Here is a 21,382-nt window from a genome sequence, read left to right as displayed (position 1 = left end):
CCACAGCATCGCCTCTAACACAAAGCACAACTGGTCACTTAAATGAGCACAACTTTGGTTTCCAATTACGGAGCAATTGAATGTACACCAGTGCACAAATACTTGTGGGTGATGAAGAAAGGAGGAAGTACATCTCATTTGGTAATTCACTGCTATGAAGTGGCTCACCTTTTATCTGAAAAGAGCTTAAAAGTTTTTATGTAATATGAACCATCAACAACTGTTGAATCAGCTTCTTGTATCAGCTTCTTTACCCCATTTCAGCATCAAAAATTATTACCTTAACCCTCACGGCTTTAAGCTAAGGCCCAAGGTAGAGGGGGATTCAACCAAAGCTAAGGAATCACATAATTGTTGCCACTATGCACTGTTTGCAAGTTCACTTGAAATTATATGGAATTAAATCTGATTAGGTTATTATCTGGTGATTTGCAAGGACACCCTATCTAACTAAAAGTTGTTTAGCTATAAAATAACTCTAATCTGATATCAATTAGTAGTAACCAATAAAATCAACTTTCTTTTCTTTTATTTCCTTGCTGTTAATTGAGAATAAGTAAAATTTCAGTAAGATGCTTTTTTTACATTTCTGTTGAAACTATCAATTTAAGACTGAGTTGTAGTTTTTTAATGCAATAAAGCCCATGTATTATCAATAAACAGAAGGGAGATTTTTAATTCGGCATCGATGAATAAATATATAAACCAGTTCAATCTAAAATCATGTTTTATTGGAAATTAACTATGGATAAATTTGAGGATCCATAATAGTGTTGTTTATATCTTAAAACCTTCATGAACGTCATGCAAATATCTACAATAATACAGTGCAGCTGTTTATCCTGCATCGTAAATTTGAACAAAATATATCAAAGTTTACAGACATATAATGTGTGTTAGTATTCTCAAAAGTTCTTTTTCAAGTATGAGTCAAATAAAAAAAGCTAACAGAATATAGCTCTTGAATTCTTAAACATTAGTATATTTTGTTTTACTTTCATTTGATTAACTACTGAGTGGCTCACTGTCAGAATGTATTTGTTTATAATGTTCTGGAAGGGCAACAGAATTCAGGGGCAAAAGTCACAACGGTAGACCCAAATGAACAAAAGCTGCATCAGTGCCTTAAGGGAAACAATGTAATCCATTATGTAAAAGTAAGAATATAATATTTTTATCTATTTGAATCAAGGATCCAGAAAACATAATCATTGTTTTATAACCAAAGTGTATTTCCCCTGATCCTCTCCGTCTCGCTTTCCCCAGGGAAAGAGCTCTCCGTCTGTTGGTGAGAAGAGAAGCACTGCAGTCACACTGCTGTCACAAAGTAGGTCAACCTATCCCACATTTCACTGCATGCCCAAAGCAGATGGGTGACAGCGGTAATTGGCATCAGGGGCCGAGGCGTGCAGTGATGGCTCTGTCTCCTGAGATAATGCATCTCTGCAGGGGTGGCTGTGAAAAACCTGGCGAGCAGAGCCAAAGTAAAAGGAAACAGCTCCCCGTGCTGGCCTTAACTGTGAGGAGCAAAAGCACATGAGGTCATGAAGTGTCGGGATTTTCAAAGATTTATCAGAACTTTTCTCTGCAGAGATGGACCCGTGCCATGTATATTTAAAGCTCTATTGTGCTGCTAAACACAGAATTAGCCTCCATCTGCTGTGCCTTTGGCTGATGGTCTAACTCTGTCTGGATGCAAAATACTTTGACAAACAAGGACTGTTGTTTAACCAAAGCAATTTTACAAGTTTATTTTAAAAATGCACACAACATAACATTTGAAATCTTAACTAATACAAAGCAGTGTAATAAGTTTTAAATAGTGCTCTACAACCTTATGATCACAATTCATAGTCTGCTCATATTAAGCAAAGCCAATTAGGGAATAATCATGTTATCTACCTAGTTTGACAGCTATCAGGGCAGATTAAACTGGACATCACTGTGTGTGATAATTGCATGTGATGTGGGAACGTCCACTGGAGTCAAGAGTCTCCCCTCCTGCCAGCCTGTACAGGACTGTTCCATCGAAAGTAAACAAAGATGGACACCTAGTGGTAGAAACAGCAAATTTGGAAAATAATGTGTTTGCAATAAAATGTAATTATTTAATTCAGAGATGAAGCAACATTTTACCACATCTCTTTAAGCACTCGATACTATCAATTTACCCTGAAAACCTACCCTGAATGAGACGACCAGTGGGAAGAATATTTTTCTTTTTCGTGCCCTGTGACCTCTGTAACTGCATGGATAACAGTCTTCTTCACGGCTGCTTCTTAAGAGAATTTGTCAGATTGAGTCTTCCACCTGTTTATATTTTACTCTGTCTCGTTGCTTCACTGTTTGTCTGCTCAAACAACAGGCTCAAATATATGAACTTTTTCTTTCAATTTACTTTTTATGTGTGTCTTTATTATGTCTGAATACATATTTGAAGATGGCGTCTCATCTTCCCACTGCTATCACAGTTAACTGACTGCTTGTTGGACGAGGCAGAAATAGTACGCTCAGTGACTCACTACATTGTCAGCAAGCATAGAAACAATGCAGATATATAATTTTTGAGCCACCTGTGTTTCCAGACCTTTTTTTTCTAATTTATGTGAAAATTTCAACTTAGTGATTTTACTTCATAGGCAATATATATATTATCATTTATATGTATATCAGATTTTTCTTAGCATAAATGTTTAGGTTAACTTAAAGTTCTCTGTAATTAATCCAGTATCTCATGGGTTATTGCAAGCAGTGGCAGTTTTTGATATGGGTGATGTGGCTTTCTGCCCAGGGTGGCACAGATATGGGGACAATATAACTCAAAAAATAAAAATGATATCCAGCAGCTCGCTGAAATAAAAAAAAATAGTTGCCTGGTCAACATGTCTCAATGTCAGCTGCATCATTCGGATGATAGGGACTGAATTTTGTGCAACTCTTCACCTGGGTGATGGTAGCGTAAATGTATGGGAAGTTTGGTATACTTTGGGCCACTTAGTACCAGCTAAATGTAATTATATATCACAGCCTTCCTGAGTATAGTTGCGGACTATGTCCTGCTTTTTCATCTGCCCGGTATTCTGATCTATTGATTGCCATTTTTGCAGAATAATGCACTGTGTCACAAAACTAAAATTATCTCAGTTTTTTTTTGTATTTATATGAAAATGAGTTTACTGAACTCCAATGGTTTCCAGCCTCCAGATCTCAGTTTAGAAGAGCACCTTTGGGTTATAGAAGCCAGACCTTCAGCAGCAACTGTGCAAAGCCATCTTGTCAGTGTTCCAGCATCTTGTTAAATCTCGGCAAGAAAGATTTGAGGCAGTTCCAGGTAGTATCTTTGGTAATGAGCCTAATAAACTGGCCAATGACTGTATTTGAACTACTCATTTATTTAGAAGTAATATCCCCGTTTCATGTGGTCCAATGTATCATGTTTACATGGTACATTTAAAACATGAGTACTTTGGTCTGTTTTCACATGCCAATTTATCACAGTTTCCTTATAAATAGCTCAGTACCTCGTGAAATAAATGAACCCAATAATCATGTGAATGGTTAAATGAGAAAATACAAGGAGAAGCACCTGAAACACTGAACTTATTGAATTTATTTTAAAAAATAAAGGCAAATTTGTTTTGATCTCAGGTTGGTACTTTAAATGGAGGAAGATGCACTGAGAGGTTTTCCTGCTTCCATCCCCTCCCTTCCAGACTACTTATTTATCTGCTTAAAATTAATTTTCAAACATAGTGTGATGTAAAATGTTTTTAATAAATTAGTCACATCTTTTCTATATGTTAGGTAATAATTGTCTTCAGAGTGATGCTTTACTAAATCTGATGCAACAAACAAGTATGTAAAACATTCTGTCTGTAGTGCGTGATTTAAACTACAACAGTAAAACGTTTTCTTTTAAATGAGACTAAAACCAAACGTTTCTGAGCAAACATACACCATACAGTTGTACCCTTCTGATACAGCAGCAGCCATAAGGCACATTTACCAAACATAAACATCTGTATTGCTAAAGAATTCACACATTTGTCACTTTTTTCTAGTCACAAGCAGTTTCACATGGTACCTCGCTTACTAGAAAACCGTTTCCAAAGTCTTTTTAACTGATTTATTTTAGAGCCTTGGTGCACTGAGGTTAAATGGTCACACAAGTGCCTTATGACTGGTAGAATGGCAGAACCCGGACAATGTTCTGTCGACAGATGGGACAGGTTTTTTGCGGGAGGGCCTGGAAGCAGACATAGCAGCAGCACACGTGTGCACAGTCTAACAGGATGCAGTCCCTTGGTTCGTTGAGACAAATCACACAGACACTTTCCATATGATTGCTGTTGGCTCCATCCTGAGTACCCTCTGCGTTTGCTCTGTTTGCACGCAGTCTTGCAGCTTCAGCCTGCAGCCGTGCAAACTCCTTGCGTTCTTGCTCCTGCTCCCATCGCACTTGGACAGTGCGGTAGAATCGTAGGCACACCCAGAGGAGGACTGCTGTCCCTGCCAAGGCAGAGACAACAGTCAGCGCCTTCCACCAAACAGCCATGGTGTCCGTTTCATTTCGCAGGGTTTCAAAGTCTTTCAAGCTCAAGAAATACTGTGAATTATCAGAAGGAGGTCGAAGAGTCAGAGTGCCGTCTGTGTCTAGGATCAACTCGCCCACGCCAATAAGAGTCGTACCAACCTATGAAAGAGTTCAACATTACTGTCAAAAACATCTGGTTCAGTAGGAAGCATCAACACTGTGCAACGTCTAAATGTAAGACTTGTTAGATTCATCTAACAACTGACCTTAAGCATTTCTTCAATCTCCAAGTGACCTTTGGACTTTTCCCCACTGAGGTAAAGTCCTACAAGCTCCCCAAAACCATAACTGGCCGGGTGAAATTTCTCATTGGTGGTCTCTGTGTACATTCCCTCTGCTTGCAGAGGGGACTGGACTTTGACTGCAGCCTTGTCTGATCCAACCAGAGCAAAGGGAACCATATTCACTCTTTGGTGCAAGATGCGCTCTGAGTCCATCCTGTAACATGGACAGATAAAGGACGAGGTTTTCTTTAGCACAAATAAACTAAAGTTTTTAAATATGTTTGATGGTATCAAGTAGGTTTTAATGAGCTTACACCTGCAAGGTCAACACTTGAACTTTTTCCACACTTTTTATTGCTTCACAGCCAAAAACGTCAACGTATTCTATTGGGATTTTATATTATAGAGTGTTAACGTAATCCGCTTTGAAAATATGCTCTTGTTTAATAATGTCTCCTGAAAGATGTGTCCTTCCACCCCTTTGAAGGCTGACGACAGGCTTCTTGCAGTGTTGGTTTGACAACTTAGCACAAGATAAATGGCAGAAAGAGGAGAAAACAGTAGAGAAATGTCCCCCTGGGGCATTTATTGACACGGTCAGTACGACATGTCTCGCTGTAGACGGCACCATTTTCGCAGGTACAGACAGTGGATGGATGGAAGAAATGACCAACACTGGAAAGGTATGAGAGAAGTATGACCAACACCTGCAATCGCAGCAGCGTTTGGCAAACAAAAAACATGATGTCAGAGTTTGTTAAATATATTTTTACAAAATTAAAATTACTCTTTAAATCTTTTAGCAGTTGCACTAAAATATAAAGAATTTGTGTGGTTGAAATAACTAGATCTTATTTCTTATTAGGCCTAAATATGACTTGTTTCCTTATTTTGTATGTTATTTCTTCATAATTCTTTGTTATTTTTTTTTAATAAATGAAGAATTTGGTGTTTTGTTCAATATAGAATGTTAAAGTATGCTATATTGCTGACTTCATTTGTATTTATTATGGTATATAGTATCCCATATTTGAAAAATGGCTGAATATTTTACTCAACGTCTGATGTAAAATGTACAAAATGATGTAATCAGACAGACAAAAATATAAAGTTATGAGCAATTTCTGCTATTTTAAAACATAAAATGTAAAATAGCAGAATTTCCTAATTATTTTTTTTATAACATAAAGCTTTTGACACCAATACTTAAGGGTAAGTAATTTCTTTGTAAATATTCCTCCAGTGAGAATAAATGGTATTAACTGTATATGCAGACAGAAAATGACATTAAATCAATAAAGTCTCACTTTAACATAAAATATGTGGTATGTTTCTGTGTGTGCTGCATTTGGTTAAAACATATTTGTTCTTTACACAGTGATGTAATTAGAGGGGGGTAGAGAAGCCAGAAATTGTATTCAAGTAAGAGTAGTGTCACTTCAAAATAATAAAAACTACCACTGCCCCATTAGCAGGGGGTTAAAATGGTGGCAGCATCCTGCTGGGTGGATGCCTTCTTCAGCAGGGGACATGAAGCTGGCCAGAGTTGATGGGAAGATGGAGAAACTCCTGAGAGGCACAGCTCAGGTGGGAAATTCTGTTAACAACAGTGGACTTCACAAATCTAGCTATCTTTATTGGACGAGTGGCCAGTTTTGAAAGAAAACATTCAGACATTGTGCTGCAGTTTGCCATAAGCCATTTAGTGAAGACTGGAAAGGTGTGAAAGCAATACCTTTGGTCAGATGAGAAACGCTATGTGTGGTGGAAAACTATCGCCACACATCACCCTGCATACACCATCCCCACTCTGACCCATGGAGATGGCAGTATCATGCTGTGGGGATACTTTTCTTCAGCAGGCACAGGGAAGCTGGTCAGAAGGTAACCTTTATATAACTTTGAGTTTATTTCTCTTTGAAGTAATCCAAACTCTGTGGAACTGGGTCAAATAAAATAATAAACTAAAAATAGCGCAGAGAAAAATAGAGGAGTGCCTGAACGGCATTTGAAGCAACATTTTGAAAGTTTATGTCCTACTAAAACATTCTGTTTGTGAATCTGACTCTCACCATGTCCGGGAAATGCTGCTCCACACCAGCCTGTGCTCCTTTATTGTAAATTTTTGCAACACGCCAGAAATGTCTTTGTGGAACTGGCTCGTTAGAGGCTCATCCACTGGTTTTACCGTACCTGCATGTACATAGACACATTCAGGAACACAGAATATCAGCCATAAATGTATTTTACTGCACTAAAACAGTGAACTTAGCTCTTGTCCGTATCAAATCAATGATCACCTTCAACCACAGCATACTGTAGGCGGGCTCCAGGAGTAACTTTCAAAAGGTCTTTGAGTTTCCCATCTATACTAACGTGTGGAGCATTCTGGAAAAAAGACAAAAGAATTGGTAAATTATGCATTTAATGACACATTCACAGATTTGTACGCCGTACAGTAAAATTGTTAACTAGTGCAACTTTCCAGCAAAGGCTGTACTTTCAGCAAATTTCAACAGAAGTATAAAAAAGTCAAATGCACTTTAACTTTTTTAAATTGTTTTTTCTAGTATTACCTACTGTTATGGTCAACATACTAAATCATGAAGATTATATTTTATTTCAAGCTTTGCATGTGATGAGTCACTGATAATAGACACTGAAGCTTCAGAAAACCTTGATCACTTGCAATCAACAACTCAAAGGTTCAAACACTCTTTAGGCATAAGCAGTCAAATATTGGATGAATACATTTCCAGAATACAAATTTTTAAGCATATTTATTTTAAAATAAAATAACTAACATCAAGTTTTTTAACAGCTTTCCGGCTTTGTTTGTGTAGATAGTAAAAGATGCCCGAGAGGCCCAAGCTGGCTCCAAGGCACACTGCCTCTGGAAGGGTCAGAGAAAAACCATCCATTCTCTCTGGGTGTCCTATCACAGCCCTGAAACCACAAAAGGAAGCACATGTAACATGCAACAACAACTACCTACAGCCAAAAGGCCTTGCAAGACTTACAGGGACTGAATTTTTGTCTGAGTGAACAATAACAGAGAAATAATGATGCAGCCTTTTACAACATTTGGATTTTCTTTCTTTTCTTTAGCATTTCAGATGATGGAAACATGGATGTCGACTAGTTGCAATTTAAAATCTACAGCCATAGTTAAAAAAGCCCACCCCATTCAAATTTGAGACTTTTACGTATTTTGTAACTGCGTTTTTTTGGGTGTACGTAGTTTTTCATTAACCTTTTCCATTCGCAAATAACAGAATGGAATCTGTGGAGTGGGTTGTGATACACTTTTTAAATTGAAATTATTTTAGAGCTTTGTAAAGGCCTAGATTTGGGCTTCATCAAGTTATACCAAGGTTCTCAAAGGCTTCAAAGCTGCTAAAAGTTTAATAATGTATTGTTCTTATGTTTAGAGATATATTTTGTTTTCAGCAGCTGTATGAAGTATAAAGTGCTGCCCCTCATCCACATGTTGCTGTGCACTGCCGGTCAACTGGCTAAAATAAGGCTCATAAACTTTTCCCTCACTAACAAGAAAGCCCATTTGAGCTATTTGGAAATGTTTCAAGTCACAAAAAAACACAAACAGTCATGGCATAAAAACAAAAGGAATGCCATCCATCACTCCAGGTAATGGTTGGAAACTGTAGCTAATAAACTACATGTGGCATGTCTGTAAAGGAGCAGACTGCAGGTTGGCTAACTGAGCAGATAGAACAACTCATATCACTACTACTATTCAGAAGCCGAAGAAGGAATACTAGTAACAATCAGGAAGCATTAGGAATAATTGCAGCTCTTGCGTTTTACATAAAATCACTTTGATTGCAGTATTAGCGCTTGTTTTAAATGTTTGTCTAAATACCTTAAACTGTGGTATTTGTATTCATGGCTATGCAGTGAGATTCTCTTACCAGCCCATGTTTGTAAAGTCCAAATCATTTATAAATGAAAACCCTACAATTGACAGTGTAGTTTTTTTTGTTTTGTTTTTTTACCATGCCTGTGAAAGATCTAAAACACTTATGCAAAACATAATAACGTACCGTGTTCACGTTTATAAAAAACCACAGAGGTTTTTCCTAGTTGCTATCAGAACTCGGTGTAAACATTTAAAATAGCAGCTGTGCTGACTGCCAGTAAACTGCACACCTGTTATCTGCGAGTCAGTTAGTTCTGAGATTCAGTTTCCCTAAAACTTCAAGAAATGGGTCGCACTATTTTTTTAAATTGCTGTCTTGTGAGCTTGTCCTTATCTTTTAGGCTTTGTCGTCTTAAAGTAACTTGACTTTAAATGCCAATACCTCATCTTGCTAGCTGCTAGCCTGTTAACGCTGCCAAGAACCAACAGTGACCTCAGCAAATTTAGTTACTTTATAACGCAAAATAACAATATGAGTCACAATATTTACGAAATACAAGCACGCATTTATAAATCATCTAGTTTAATCAGTTATTGTCGACTTTTTGTTACCTGGAGGAGAAAATGAAAGCTGTCAAGCTGACACCTCTGCGGGAGCTGCGCTACCATGTCACATGACGTAGACGACGCCGTCGTCACGTCACCTACGTCAGTCCCTGCCTCCTCTCCACGTCGCTTCTAAGCGCCGAAATGGCTGGAGGTGTGCGGAGAAAGACTCCCGCTTCTCCGTCCCCGATGTGGAGAAAACTTCACACACTTTGGCAGGACAAGCATTTGGTCCTGTTCAAAACGGAGCATACGTTAATGGTTGTTTCAGTGTTATGGATCCTGGAAATCGGAATTAACTTTTGGGTCATACAGAAAGTGGCATGTAAGTAGCCGCGCTGCTAGCTAGCATGCTCCTGTGTGAGTCCGTGTTTCTGAAGGAGCCTGGATGCTAAGTGGCTAGCATTAGCAAAGCAATAACTGAACTCTACCACCTGTCACTGGATTACACTCAGTTATCTCTTTGTGCCAAACGGGAATGTTTTTTTAAGTAACAGTTGATTGTACATTTATAAAATTGTTTTTACAAAATTACATTTTTAAATGCGAGCACTATGTCTACTGGATGCAAAAAACGCTGTTTTGATTTATAAATTAGGCATAAATTGTCGAATTTTGTATTCACAGCAATAATTGTAATGCACAATAAATAGAATAACGAGTGAACAAAAATACCTTATTTCACTAGATTAGTCGAAAAAATAAAACGCAAAAGCTCCTAATAAACAGCCAGTTTTCATATTTGATATGCTGTATTTGAGAACAATTTAAATGTTTGGAAGACTTAATTTTAAATAAAAATTTCTTTGATTGTATGATTTCCAGATGACCCGGAGGTATCTAAACTATTCTTCCTTTTAGGATGTATATTAACATTCTCAAAAGAGTTATAAAAAAACCCAATTGAATCTGCATTAACACTCAAAGAACTTTAAAAAAAAATCGGTTATATCATTTTAAAATCTGTTTTACATTGAAGCCTCTGAAAGGTTGTGATCCAAAAATGAACAAATATTTCTTAATTTTCAACAAAAGTTTAATTCTGATCTTTGGGGAATGACTTTTTGCAGGTAAACCAGTGAGGCTACCGCTAAAGGAGTTGGGATCCACTGTTACAAATAATATGATTGTAACTGTACTATTTAATATTATTTGGCTATCAGAAGGAATATTGTTTGCTATTTTTCTTTTCATAAAAGCAATTAGATAATGATTGCTATATTGGACATGGTGGCATTGCAATAGAAACTGGATATATTGTTCAGCTCTGCTGTAAAAGTCTCATGCCAGTTTAAGACCTGAAAATAGGTCATAGGTGTCAATATAGATAAAAGTTATAATTTTACTCAATATCCTAAAGATGAATGTTTTCATTATTAACTGGTTTTTGGATATTCACATTACTATTATTACCTGTAGATTGCTATTTTTAAAGAAAACTAAGTTAGTATTACTAATACTTTTTATATTAATGATAAATTAATATTTCTTGTTTTGAAGACACAGAGATCGACTGGAAGGCTTACATGGATGAGGTGGAGGGGGTCATCAACGGTACCTACGACTACACTAAGCTTAAAGGAGACACCGGCCCTCTGGTGTGAGTTGTACGCAGACTTTTTTGCGGTTTCAGTTCAGAACATGCTGATAAATTGATCCTCCTGTGGCTGTAGGTACCCTGCCGGATTTGTCTACATCTTCACAGCTCTGTACTACATCACCAGCCACGGGGTGAACATCCGCCTGGGCCAGTACATTTTTGCATTTTTCTATCTCGTTACACTGCTGCTCGTCTTCAGAATATACAACCGCACCAAGAAGGTCCGTCGGGGTTCTGGCATAATCATTGGCTGCATCTTAATACTTCAATTTGTCATCTAGAATATAAACAGCGAAGCAACAATGGTACATCTGTGTGAATTTTTTTATCTCCCAATCTTTGTTGCCAGGTTCCTCCTTATGTGTTCTTCTTTGTGTGCTGTGCCTCATATCGGATCCATTCCATCTTTGTGCTGCGTCTCTTTAATGATCCAGTCGCCATGATGCTGCTGTTTGCAGCCATTAATCTCTTTATGGATGGATACTGGACCCTTGGCTGTGGTGTCTACAGGCAAGTGTGAATTCAGCAGTTTATTTTAAGATAAGACTTCACCATTAAAATGTATTCAGAGTCACCATATTCCTCTATCAAGTGAGGTGATGAAATTATATGTTAATCGTTCCCTCTTTCTGACAGTTTAGCAGTGTCTGTGAAGATGAACGTGCTCCTTTTTGCCCCTGGATTACTTTTCCTCCTTGTGTGGGAATTTGGCCTCATCAGAACGATCCCTAAACTCTCTCTATGTGCAGCCATACAGGTAAACACTGCTTTTAACATACAACCTGGAAAAAAAAAAGACTTATAAATTTCAGCAACATTAATCTGAATATTTTGCTTGCTTACTATAGCTTCTCCTGGGCTTACCTTTCCTATTGGACAATCCTGTTGGTTATTTGAGCCGGGCCTTTGATCTCGGCCGTCAGTTTATGTTTAAGTGGACGGTGAACTGGCGCTTCCTACCAGAGTGGCTCTTCTTGAATCGCTACTTCCACTTGCTCCTGCTGGCTGCTCACCTCCTCATCCTGCTGCTCTTTGCTTTCCGCCGCTGGAAGAGGTGAGACAGACCTGTCCGTTCTGTAATTCTGCAGCCAAGTTAATCCAGGAGAGAGGATTTGATTTCATAGATCTTGTTTTTGACCCTTCTCTTAACTTGGAGATTTCTAGAAGACCGCCAGCGTTTCCAAATCCAGCACGTTCCATGACAGATGAGGGATTTGCAGGAAAAAAAAGAGTAACTTAATTGTTTTTCATGGTATCTGCAAAAACTTTGCTGCTTTGCCAGATCAACGAAGGGTAGTATAGTCATTCCCTGGGCTAGATGACTCCTTTTCCTAACTTAACATGTTAGGAGTGAAAATACCAAAACTAGAAGTAACAGCCTGAGTGAGCAGCCGATATCCTTTTTGTAGAAAAAAAAGTTATCTTTTAAAAAGTCTTTTATGTGTCCTCTGACTACATGTTTAAATACCTATCTACAACTAGCAATAGTTAATGTTGAGTCTTCCCTCTGTAACAGCATCTACACAGAACAGTGTTGTCAGCACGACTTTACTAATAGTGTGTTCATTTATCAGAAAAGAATCAGGTTTTTCAATCATTTTTTTTTTTTACGTTGTTGCAGTCGAGCTCGCAACACAGTCGAACACTCAAATGGCCAATCATTGAAAAGCAGTCTGTTTATGTCACATTTCGACCCTGCTCAGCCCCAATGGGATCTGCTTCCGAGCAGGTACCAAACAAAAACAGTACTGGGTCGGAAAAGCCAGTAATGAAAACTGTCGCAAGTAGAGTGGAGCTGGCAAAAAAACCGAAAATCAGTAACATCAAGCTTTGGGCTGTAATGTTAAAATAAATGTTCTTTAATGTGATTTAACTTTTAACATGTTCATTAGTCTGTATTTTGATCTTTGAAGCATGAAGCAGTACAACACTTAAATTATGTGGCTACCTATAACACTAAAATACAAGTCAACTGGATTTCAGTATTTAGTCCACTTTTAACTACTTTTATTTTAGAGGTAAATATGTTGCTGTAAACTCTCCATTTGTGTTTTCTCTCACCAGACCAGGAGAAAGCATATTTGAGCTTCTTAAGGAACCAAGCCAGAGGAAACTCCCTGCTCAGAACATCACTGTGGATCATATCCTTAATGTTACAGTATCTATTCTTAAATCTTTTAATACAAATTTAATATATTTAGCTTTTTTGTAATGGAAAATGCTCATGGTTGTTTTTTTCTTAACTTAAAAGCTGTTTTTTGCTATCTGCAAACAGCTTCTCAGAGTCTGTGATATTTTCATATCAGCCCAGGACAACTTTAGTTTTTTAAGTCGTCACCATAATTTCTACATTGCACCATCACAGAAAAAAAGATGATTGGTTTCAGCTGCAGTTTGCAATATTACCACTAGATGTCAGCACATCCTATGACTTGCTTTAAAGGACAATTTACTTTTTTCTCTAACAAAATGTTCACAAATACTTAAATGATGTTTTTTAATTCCTGTGGTGTTGTTTAGTCTGACTGACAGACGTCTTAAGGAAATTAGCAAATGTCTGTCAGGCACAAAAGGATGTATGGGAAATAGACCGACTTTTTACTTAAACCTTTCTCTTTTCTAAGGGGAAATATTCAGCTTTTTTTAAAGCCCAACATCTTACAAACCCCACCAAACTCAAACACCTCTGAATTGTTTTTATAAGAAACAATTCAGGATAAAATGAATTTTGTCAGAAACCTGCTAGAACATTAACAGGATTTTCTTGCAAGATTTTTTTAATACACGCAGCTCAATTGCTAGCCTGGATTTCTGACATTCAACCTCTTGCCTCTACAGCTTAACAAATCGTATAAAGACCATCCTGCATAGTTACTCCATCACTTTCACCGCTCTCAACTCAGGCCATTACTTGAGATTTAAAATCAATTTGTACTACAAACTCTGCTTGATTTGAAGTAAATATTTTTACTTTAGAATACCTGAAAGTGTTTGCATGATGCTGGTCATTAAATCATTTCCTTTGTACTGTTAGTCCTTAACAGCGAGCTACAGATAGTGCTGATACTCTTTACGTCTAACTTCATCGGCATGTGCTTCAGCCGTTCACTGCACTACCAGTTCTACGTGTGGTACTTCCACACGCTGCCTTACCTGCTGTGGAGTGGAGGCGTCAAGAAGCTGGCCCATCTGCTCAGGTAGGATGAAGTCTTTATAGATCAGAGGTTTTACTTTTACACTGCAGCCCAAAGTTTGTGCCGGAGTTGCTTGGGAACAATGATCTGTTTTATTCTGCTGTGCAGAGTACTGATCCTGGGACTGATTGAGCTTTCATGGAACACCTATCCCTCGACTAACAGTAGTTCTGCAGCCCTCCACGTCTGTCACCTCATCATCCTCCTCTGTCTGTGGCTGGCTCCACCCCTGACAGATAAGCAAGAACATACAACTGATAAGGACCATCGTCACTGAACCTGACAGAACAGAATGTTTGATCGGATTTCTGAACAGCCTCCATCCTCCTCTTCTCTTTGATCGGCACAGCGTCCATGCTGAGGGAAGTCACTGTGAAAGACTGCTTCTAGGTGGTTACAGGGAAACCTTCGATGCTTCTCATCTTTGTTTCCTGCGTTACTTCTTTCCAGCTCAGCTGCTGATGCACACAGAAATGTGCACACTGCTGTGGCTTGCCGTCAGAGATGACAACAGGAACGATGGATTTTCAGTCGTCTTTTTCTTGTTACATATTTGGAAGTTTTAAAGTGCGGTGTGAAAGTCATGGCTGTTTTGAAATAATTAGTTTATGGAAAAAAACTTTCCTGATTCTGTTAAAAAAAAAAAAAAGGTCTCTGTCCATATTTATTTGCATAGATGAGCATTTGTGCATGAATGTGATGGATTGAAGAGAAGACCCAAAGAGCTAAAGTTAGATCCAAAAGCATTAAATTACCCGCATATCAACATAAATCTGATATATGTTGAAGGCCTGCATATTTGTTTTGTATATTTATGCAGTTCTACAAATAAACTGTTAACAGTAATGGTTACTTGTCTGGATTTGTAATTAACACATTACTTTTACATTATTCAGGACTCTAAAACTATTAGTAATGATTTGAAAATATATCATTTAGACCTTTGGCCTTTATGACTTTGTTCATTTTACACCCAATGTTTTTGTGAACCAGAGGGTACGGGGCTCAGGTTTCAGACCAGATGTGCAAGAAGTCCCACCAGCTTTACTTAAAAGTTATTTTTCTTAGTCTACTTATTGTGTACTGTAGGGAATTATGGTAATATGATTTCAATAAATACCAGCAGGAGGTTATTCTGAGCTAATTTGGTCTGATCGGGAGTCCTAATTGTCATATTTCATAAAGGTCCACTCTAAATGGGTAACCAAAATCAAAGTAAATGTATTCAGAAAATAACAAATACATTTTATGTAAGATCTCAGCATTTTGATGTAGGGTTCCTATGCAGTCAAGTATAAAACTTGCTCTCTAATTTTCCAGGTCTAGATAAGTATGGAAAAAATAAAATGTCCATCCATTGTCACTATCAGTTTACCCACCCAGGGTTGTTGGGGGGCCTGGTGCCCCTCTCCAGGGTACACCTTGGACAGGTCTCCAGTCCATCACAGGTCAACACAGAAATAAAGGACCATGCACGCTCAGACTCAGACCTGAGGGCAAATATAGAGTAACCAAGTAGCCTAACAGGCATGTTTTTGGACTGTGGGAGGAAGAATTCACACGGAGAACATGCAAACTCCATGCAGGAAGACCCCCAGGCCCCCACACAACCCTTCAAGGATAAGCACGTATTATCAATAAGGGGATGATTTAACTTCCCAAAGAAAATGATAAACCAACCCCTTAACACTGGTTAATTCGGAGCCAACCATCTGCAGAACATACAGATAATAAAACCCAACAAAGTTTTTTTTTTTTATATACACTCAAATGTCCAGAAATTCACGTTTTAGTCTGGAAAAGTATGACATTTTGAAATGGAAACCTTTTTGTAACTATCTCAATATTTTATAAAACTAATTTAATGGAAAAAGGTCTGATACACAATGGTTTAAGTACATAGGTACTAAATGAGGGTGTGTTGTGACAATAGACCAGACTGGTAAAGGAGCAAACTGAACAGTCAAAGCAGAAGGTTTAGACTGGTAAGTTCTAGTTTTTATGTTTGTTTCTTCATCTGCTGGAAATTAAATGGTTAAAGCTAAAACAAATTTGTTTTACTAAATCAAATAATTTTCAGTTTCTTTGAGCTTTGTTCTACATGGGCAATATGTGGCTGACTGAATCCAGACAACTTAAAATAAACACAGATTAACGTTGTTTTTTTTTCATTCAATTTTATTGTATAGAATATTTAAGCAAATCTTTCATCAGTTTATCAAACAACCAACCTGACAATCATTGACTGATTCTTCGTTTGGCATAGTATACATAACACGGACTTTAAGCTACTTTCTAAACTACGAAACACTTATTCAGATGGTCAAGGCATTCCTGTGTTTGCATAAAGCAAAGTTAGAATAAAAGGTCACTTCTGTTAAATTAGTATTGTTTTGGCACTGGTTTACAGTATCAGTTAATAAAGTACAGCTTTTCTTAAGCAGTGGTTTGTGAGAGAAAGCATGTCGTTTTCTAACAAACTTGGAAATGTGGACATTTGGATATTTAATACCATAATTAAAGTCTAGGGCTAAGTCAAAGCCCAATTTTTTGCTCGTTGTTAATGTCTTTTGTTTAATTAGCAAAACAAATTTACTTTTTGGTGTTTACTTGTAATGTAAACACTTTCTTTTCCAGATATTAAAAAAACCTGATTACAAATTGCCATGTGAACATTTCCTGATACCAAAGTAAATACTTAATGGGGTGTCCTAATTTTTCTCCACGACTGTACATCTGATTTTGCACCTCTGAGCTGATTGTCTCACATATTATTGGGGTTATAACACAGCATATTGAGTTTGATGTTTTCATCCCAGTGGCGCAGCAGCAGAAACAGCTGCCTGGCTGCTCCTCTTAACCCTGCGACATCAACCCCCTCTGGCAGCATCTGACAGCGCAGCCAAAAATCTGCTTTTGCTGCCACCAGCTCCCACTCCATGAAGTAGCCAGCACATCGGTGTTCAAGCCACGCCAGAGCTACAGCGGTGGCCCAGGTCGAACCTTCTAGATCCTCATGGGCCAACTGGCTGCTGCCCTGAAGGTCTGCTGGCTCTGCTGAGGACCCCTCGCATATATCTGTCTCTGAACCACGGCCGCTATCTGCTTGTCCGAGGCTCTGACTGTGAGAGGGGCCAATAGACAGCTCTAGGGAACCCTCCTCGGAGCTCGGGAGGTCAGGGGGTGAGGTGACAGGGTCTCGCTCCGACAAGTGCCTTTGAAGTAGCCTTGACTCCAAAATCAAGGGGTTGTCGACTGGAGTGTGGTGGAAAGGAGGAGCAGCTGGTTTGGCCAGAGAGCATGACGAAGGAGAAAAGGTGACATGGTGAATAGTGGGAGCACCTGGAGGCTTGGCAGATGTGGATAAAGAGGGAGCGCTGGGAGAGGTGCAGCGGAAGGCTGGGCTGAGGCTACGTCGGTGAAGACTGTAAGGTGATGCTCTCTTAAGGCGGTCCAGGGGGATTTGGACACATTCTGAGTAGATCTCCGTCAGAAGAAAAGCTCCTGATGCTAGCTGTAAATGCACCTAAGAAAGGAGCATAAATTAGTGTTAAGATCGATAGAAAAGGATTTTCTATCCAGAAATATGGACACACTACAAAGTATATGCACTCAATACTTGGTTGGGGCTCCTTTTGCATGAATTCCTGTATCAATGTGACGTAGTATGGAGGTGATCAGCCTGTGGCTCTGCTGAGGTGTTAAAGAAGCAAAGATTGCTTTAATTGCAGCCTTCAGCTCATTTGCATTGTTGGTTTCTATGTCTCTTATCTTCCTCTTGACAGTAGTTCACAGAGTCCACCCGGGTTCAGGTCAGGAATGTTTGCTGACCAATCAAGCACAGTGATATCATACTCTTTAATCAGGTATTGGTACTTTTAGTAGGGCTGACAGAAGTCAAAACCTGATGGAACATGAATCTATATCTTCATAAAGTTTGTCAGCAGAGCGGGTCTAATCTAAACGTTCCTAGTAGACAGCTGCACTGACCTTGGACTTGATAAAACAGAGGATATCATCACAACCAGATATGGCTCTGCAAATCATCAACTATTGTGTAAACATCACAGCATTTGATTTCCAAATGAAGCACAATATTTGCTTTCATCTGAAAAAAAGACTTTATACCAAAGAGTACCAGTCCAGTTCTTTTCCTTCTTAGCCTAGCTAAGATGCTTCTGATGTTGTCTCTGGCTCAGCAGTGGCTTAACACAAGGTGTGTAAGGATTGTTTCCAAGATATGTCAGTGTGTGGTGGCTCTTCAAGCTCTGATGATAGTCTCTTGAATGGACTTTGCTTCACACTCATCTTAAGTTATCCCTCTAACTTGTGCACCTTTTTACGCAGCACTTTTTCCTTCCACTCAACTCTCCATTAATATGCTCAGACATAGCATTCTGTAAAAAGCCAGTTTGTTAAGGGTCTGTCTGTTGGACCACCTGTCTGCAGCCTTCTCCATGATTGTGTAGGTCACGATATGGCCATAACACAGCATTGCTACATTAAAAACTTTTTTCATTGGTCACATATATTATGATTTTCTGAGGAACTGAATTTTAGGTTTTCATTAGATGTAAGCCCTAACCATTAAATTTAATAGAGATAAACATCTTTAAGACAAATAAATCTGGTTGTAAAGACTATATATTAGTAGTTTAATTCTGTGAATTTAATTACTACATAAATTAACATTTCAATGATATTCTTATTTACGAAGATATAGTATATAACAATATAGAAAAAATCTGAATGCAAAGCCATCAATATGTTATCAATTACATCATGTGTAAAAATGAAAATGAACGCTGAAATATTGAGGCTTGTGCTGGATGCTGTTTGATCTCACCAGGGGCTGGTAGTCTGGAGTTTCACTCTCAGGTTGTTTGTCGGTCTCTGCAGATAAACAGTGAGACTTGAGGGGAACCTGCTTTCCAGAAGAAATTGAGGACCTGAGACGACCCAGCTGGAACCTGGATATGTAAGAAAAATAAACATTGAAAATGATGCGAGTGCAAACAGGGTTTCGATGGTAAACGTTTAAAGAAACCAAGATAATTGTGCTGGAGTCCTTTTAGGATCCACATTTATCAGTCTTTTTTCACCCACCTTCACAGTAAATTGTGTACATTTCACAGAGAGATGAGTGTAACCTTTACCTGGTACTAAAGAAGCTCTCCATTGACTTGCTTTCTATAGATCGCTGCGAGCGATTGCATGACATCCCTGTTGTTACAGGAGCCATGGAACAGTATCCACCTGCATCTGAGACATGATTGTTGAGGGAAAATATTAAACTAGAATGTTCCATTGGTGCTGTGATCATTGGATATTTTCTAAAATACAAATAAGTTATGTGAAAAAATGAATAAAATTGATTTACAGGATATTTTGTGGGTTTTTCCTGAGCATTCATGACAATATTTTCATGATACCAAGCTTGCCTCTTTAAGGTCCAGATAGAATAAAAACGGATAAAACTGCTGAATGGAATGAAAGATCTTGCATGTACAGGTCCTTCTCAAAATATTAGCATATTGTGATAAAGTTCATTATTTTCCATAATGTCATGATGAAAATTTAACATTCATATATTTTAGATTCATTGCACATTAACTGAAATATTTCAGGTCTTTTATTGTCTTAATACGGATGATTTTGGCATACAGCTCATGAAAACCCAAAATTCCTATCTCACAAAATTAGCATATCATTAAAAGGGTCTCTAAACGAGCTATGAACCTAATCATCTGAATCAACGAGTTAACTCTAAACACCTGCAAAAGATTCCTGAGGCCTTTAAAACTCCCAGCCTGGTTCATCACTCAAAACCCCAATCATGGGTAAGACTGCTGACCTGACTGCTGTCCAGAAGGCCACTATTGACACCCTCAAGCAAGAGGGTAAGACACAGAAAGAAATTTCTGAACGAATAGGCTGTTCCCAGAGTGCTGTATCAAGGCACCTCAGTGGGAAGTCTGTGGGAAGAAAAAAGTGTGGCAGAAAACGCTGCACAACGAGAAGAGGTGACCGGACCCTGAGGAAGATTGTGGAGAAGGGCCGATTCCAGACCTTGGAGGACCTGCGGAAGCAGTGGACTGAGTCTGGAGTAGAAACATCCAGAGCCACCGTGCACAGGCGTGTGCAGGAAATGGGCTACAGGTGCCGCATTCCCCAGGTCAAGCCACTTTTGAACCAGAAACAGCGGCAGAAGCGCCTGACCTGGGCTACAGAGAAGCAGCACTGGACTGTTGCTCAGTGGTCCAAAGTACTTTTTTTAGATGAAAGCAAATTCTGCATGTCATTCGGAAATCAAGGTGCCAGAGTCTGGAGGAAGACTGGGGAGAAGGAAATGCCAAAATGCCAGAAGTCCAGTGTCAAGTACCCACAGTCAGTGATGGTCTGGGGTGCCGTGTCAGCTGCTGGTGTTGGTCCACTGTGTTTTATCAAGGGCAGGGTCAATGCAGCTAGCTATCAGGAGATTTTGGAGCACTTCATGCTTCCATCTGCTGAAAAGCTTTATGGAGATGAAGATTTCACTTTTCAGCACAACCTGGCACCTGCTCACAGTGCCAAAACCACTGGTAAATGGTTTACTGACCATGGTATCACTGTGCTCAATTGGCCTGCCAACTCTCCTGACCTGAACCCCATAGAGAATCTGTGGAATATTGTGAAGAGAACGTTGAGAGACTCAAGACCCAACACTCTGGATGAGCTAAAGGCCGCTATCGAAGCATCCTGGTCCTCCATAAGACCTCAGCAGTGCCACAGGCTGATTGCCTCCATGCCACGCCGCATAGAAGCAGTCATTTCTGCAAAAGGATTCCCAACCAAGTATTGAGTGCATAACTGTACATGATTATTTGAAGGTTGACGTTTTTTGTATTAAAAACACTTTTCTTTTATTGGTCGGATGAAATATGCTAATTTTGTGAGATAGGAATTTTGGGTTTTCATGAGCTGTATGCCAATATCATCCGTATTAAGACAATAAAAGACCTGAAATATTTCAGTTAATGTGCAATGAATCTAAAATATATGAATGTTAAATTTTCATCATGACTTTATGGAAAATAATGAACTTTATCACAATATGCTAATATTTTGAGAAGGACCTGTATTATGCTATTTTCTTGAACCGAATGTTAAGTGAGATAAGAGAGGTGTGGTCCCTGGAGTATTTTCATTGAGCAGATAAAAATATTCAATAATATTCCAGGATGAAAGCTTACAAGAGTTCTATCTGAGAAAAACACAAAGATTGATTTAAAGTCTGGCTAACAG

The 21,382-nt window shown here is 38.6% G+C and overlaps 3 protein-coding genes across 4 annotated transcripts in view; 1 reads left to right on the top strand and 2 right to left on the bottom strand.

Moving 5' to 3' along the window:
- Positions 1–3,753: 3,753 nt before the first annotated feature.
- Positions 3,754–9,446, bottom strand: mul1a (mitochondrial E3 ubiquitin protein ligase 1a). Its single transcript, XM_047368460.1, has 6 exons — positions 9,311–9,446; positions 7,623–7,764; positions 7,119–7,206; positions 6,891–7,011; positions 4,801–5,032; positions 3,754–4,693 (listed from the first exon to the last, which is right to left on the bottom strand). The coding sequence occupies exons 2-6, from the start codon at positions 7,737–7,739 to the stop codon at positions 4,175–4,177; spliced, it is 1,077 nt and encodes a 358-aa protein (XP_047224416.1). The 5' UTR covers positions 7,740–7,764; positions 9,311–9,446; the 3' UTR covers positions 3,754–4,174.
- Positions 9,370–14,944, top strand: alg3 (ALG3 alpha-1,3- mannosyltransferase). 2 transcript variants are annotated; one of them, XM_047368458.1, is made up of 9 exons: positions 9,370–9,629; positions 10,805–10,904; positions 10,978–11,125; positions 11,254–11,414; positions 11,541–11,661; positions 11,753–11,958; positions 12,969–13,045; positions 13,957–14,101; positions 14,207–14,944. In XM_047368458.1, exons 1-9 carry the CDS (start codon positions 9,449–9,451, stop codon positions 14,373–14,375), a joined length of 1,308 nt encoding a protein of 435 aa, XP_047224414.1. In that variant the 5' UTR covers positions 9,370–9,448; the 3' UTR covers positions 14,376–14,944. The 2 variants fall into 2 exon arrangements, with proteins under 2 accessions (XP_047224414.1, XP_047224415.1); XM_047368459.1 differs by having other exon boundaries at positions 9,492–9,629; positions 10,811–10,904.
- The window catches only part of vwa5b2 (von Willebrand factor A domain containing 5B2), a 23,192-nt gene continuing 16,520 nt past the window's right edge, over positions 14,711–21,382 (bottom strand). The window contains exons 19-21 of the mRNA XM_047368457.1: positions 19,255–19,360; positions 18,945–19,068; positions 14,711–17,624 (exon numbers count right to left, since the gene is read on the bottom strand). Coding sequence (XP_047224413.1) covers positions 16,863–17,624; positions 18,945–19,068; positions 19,255–19,360 — 992 coding nt within the window. The 3' untranslated portion in view covers positions 14,711–16,862. The remainder of the gene's footprint in view (positions 17,625–18,944; positions 19,069–19,254; positions 19,361–21,382) is intronic.

This window comes from Girardinichthys multiradiatus, chromosome 6 (genome assembly GCF_021462225.1).
Source record: "Girardinichthys multiradiatus isolate DD_20200921_A chromosome 6, DD_fGirMul_XY1, whole genome shotgun sequence".
Lineage (NCBI taxonomy): Eukaryota > Metazoa > Chordata > Actinopteri > Cyprinodontiformes > Goodeidae > Girardinichthys > Girardinichthys multiradiatus.
The sequence above is the reverse complement of the archived record's forward strand: the minus strand, read 5'-3'. Positions and strand labels throughout refer to the sequence as shown.